This window comes from Helobdella robusta, assembly GCF_000326865.2.
Source record: "Helobdella robusta unplaced genomic scaffold HELROscaffold_3, whole genome shotgun sequence".
NCBI classification, from domain to species: Eukaryota; Metazoa; Annelida; class Clitellata; order Rhynchobdellida; family Glossiphoniidae; genus Helobdella; species Helobdella robusta.
In genome coordinates, this window is record NW_008704501.1 from 399,580 (window position 1) to 400,806 (window position 1,227).

The window sequence follows — 1,227 nt, forward strand, 5'->3', positions numbered from 1 at the left end:
CAGCAGGGACCGTCCCTGGGCCCATGGGGTGATAGTGTAACCATCAGGCCTAAAGGCTCCTTCCTCTATCAAACCCATGGGTTCTTTTATAACCGGGATACCAGCTCTTTTGAAAACATCGTACCAGGTATTCGTTGACAGCCGTATGTCTGGCTTGTCTTCCTGGACCTAGACGACAAGAAAGGCTATGGTATCCAAGTTCATCAACCCTTGCCCCACATGCGCATTCGTATTCGGTGACGATCTGGGCTCCAAGTCTCAAACCAAGGCTCACGCGAACACAGGAGTCATCCAATCTAGTGCCGCAGGAAGTGTTGGGTAGCGCTCTCAACCAGGCGGAGCCCAACTCACTTTTGACAGCCATAATTCTAGCCTTGTCAAAAGCAGAGCCATTCAATTGCAGCCATCGATCAACTGATCTATTAAGACAGGGGGCGATCCAGTGTTTTTGCGAGGGGTTTTCGAGCGCAACCACATCTCCGCGCCACATGTCGTATACTTGCAATCTGAAGTTATCGACGTAAATCACATCCCTAGGCAACATCAGATCCTGGAGGGCCACCGTGGCAGCAGCAGAAGCCAAAAAGGCAGAAGGTGCCAGCTCAGCCGCGGAACCCAAACCCAGGCCACCAACACATATAGGCAGCGTCCCCTGTAACCAATTTTTTTGATCGAGTTTTATGTTGAAGATGGACTGGAATGCGTCACGGAGGTGATCGTCGAAACTATTGAGGATCGAAACATCCAACAGAGGGGATGTTCTCAAAAAATAAACAAGACGAGGCAAAAAAGCAGCTTGTAATAGAAGGACCATTGCATCATGTTTATTGATGATATTTAGCCTTTGGGTGATAAGTTTAAAATTTTCAAATTTTTTAGCTATGGATATGTTTTGGCTTTCACCAGGAAAAATTATTGAGCCTAGAAAATCGATCTCGTTTTTTTCAAGGATTTTAATTGGATATTTAATGTTAAGTGTAATAGGTTTGTTCATATACAACTCGCATTTTTCAAAATTAAGTTTTAAACAAGGTGTATGTATGTATGTATGTATGTATGTATGTATGTATGTATGTATGTATGTATGTATGTATGTATGTATGTATGTATGTATGTATGTATGTATGTATGTATGTATGTATGTATGTATGTATGTATGTATGTATGTATGTATGTATGTATGTATGTATGTATGTATGTATGTATGTATGTATGTATGTATGTATG

The 1,227-nt window shown here is 42.0% G+C and overlaps 1 protein-coding gene across 1 annotated transcript in view; it reads right to left on the bottom strand.

Moving 5' to 3' along the window:
- HELRODRAFT_160967 (hypothetical protein) overlaps positions 1-814 on the bottom strand; it is a gene marked incomplete at both ends in the record, with an annotated part of 1,480 nt that extends 666 nt beyond the window's left edge. Inside the window, 2 exons of the mRNA XM_009020960.1 lie at positions 11-162; positions 359-814. Of these exons, the coding sequence (XP_009019208.1) occupies positions 11-162; positions 359-814 (608 nt within the window). The remainder of the gene's footprint in view (positions 1-10; positions 163-358) is intronic.
- Positions 815-1,227: the final 413 nt, after the last annotated feature.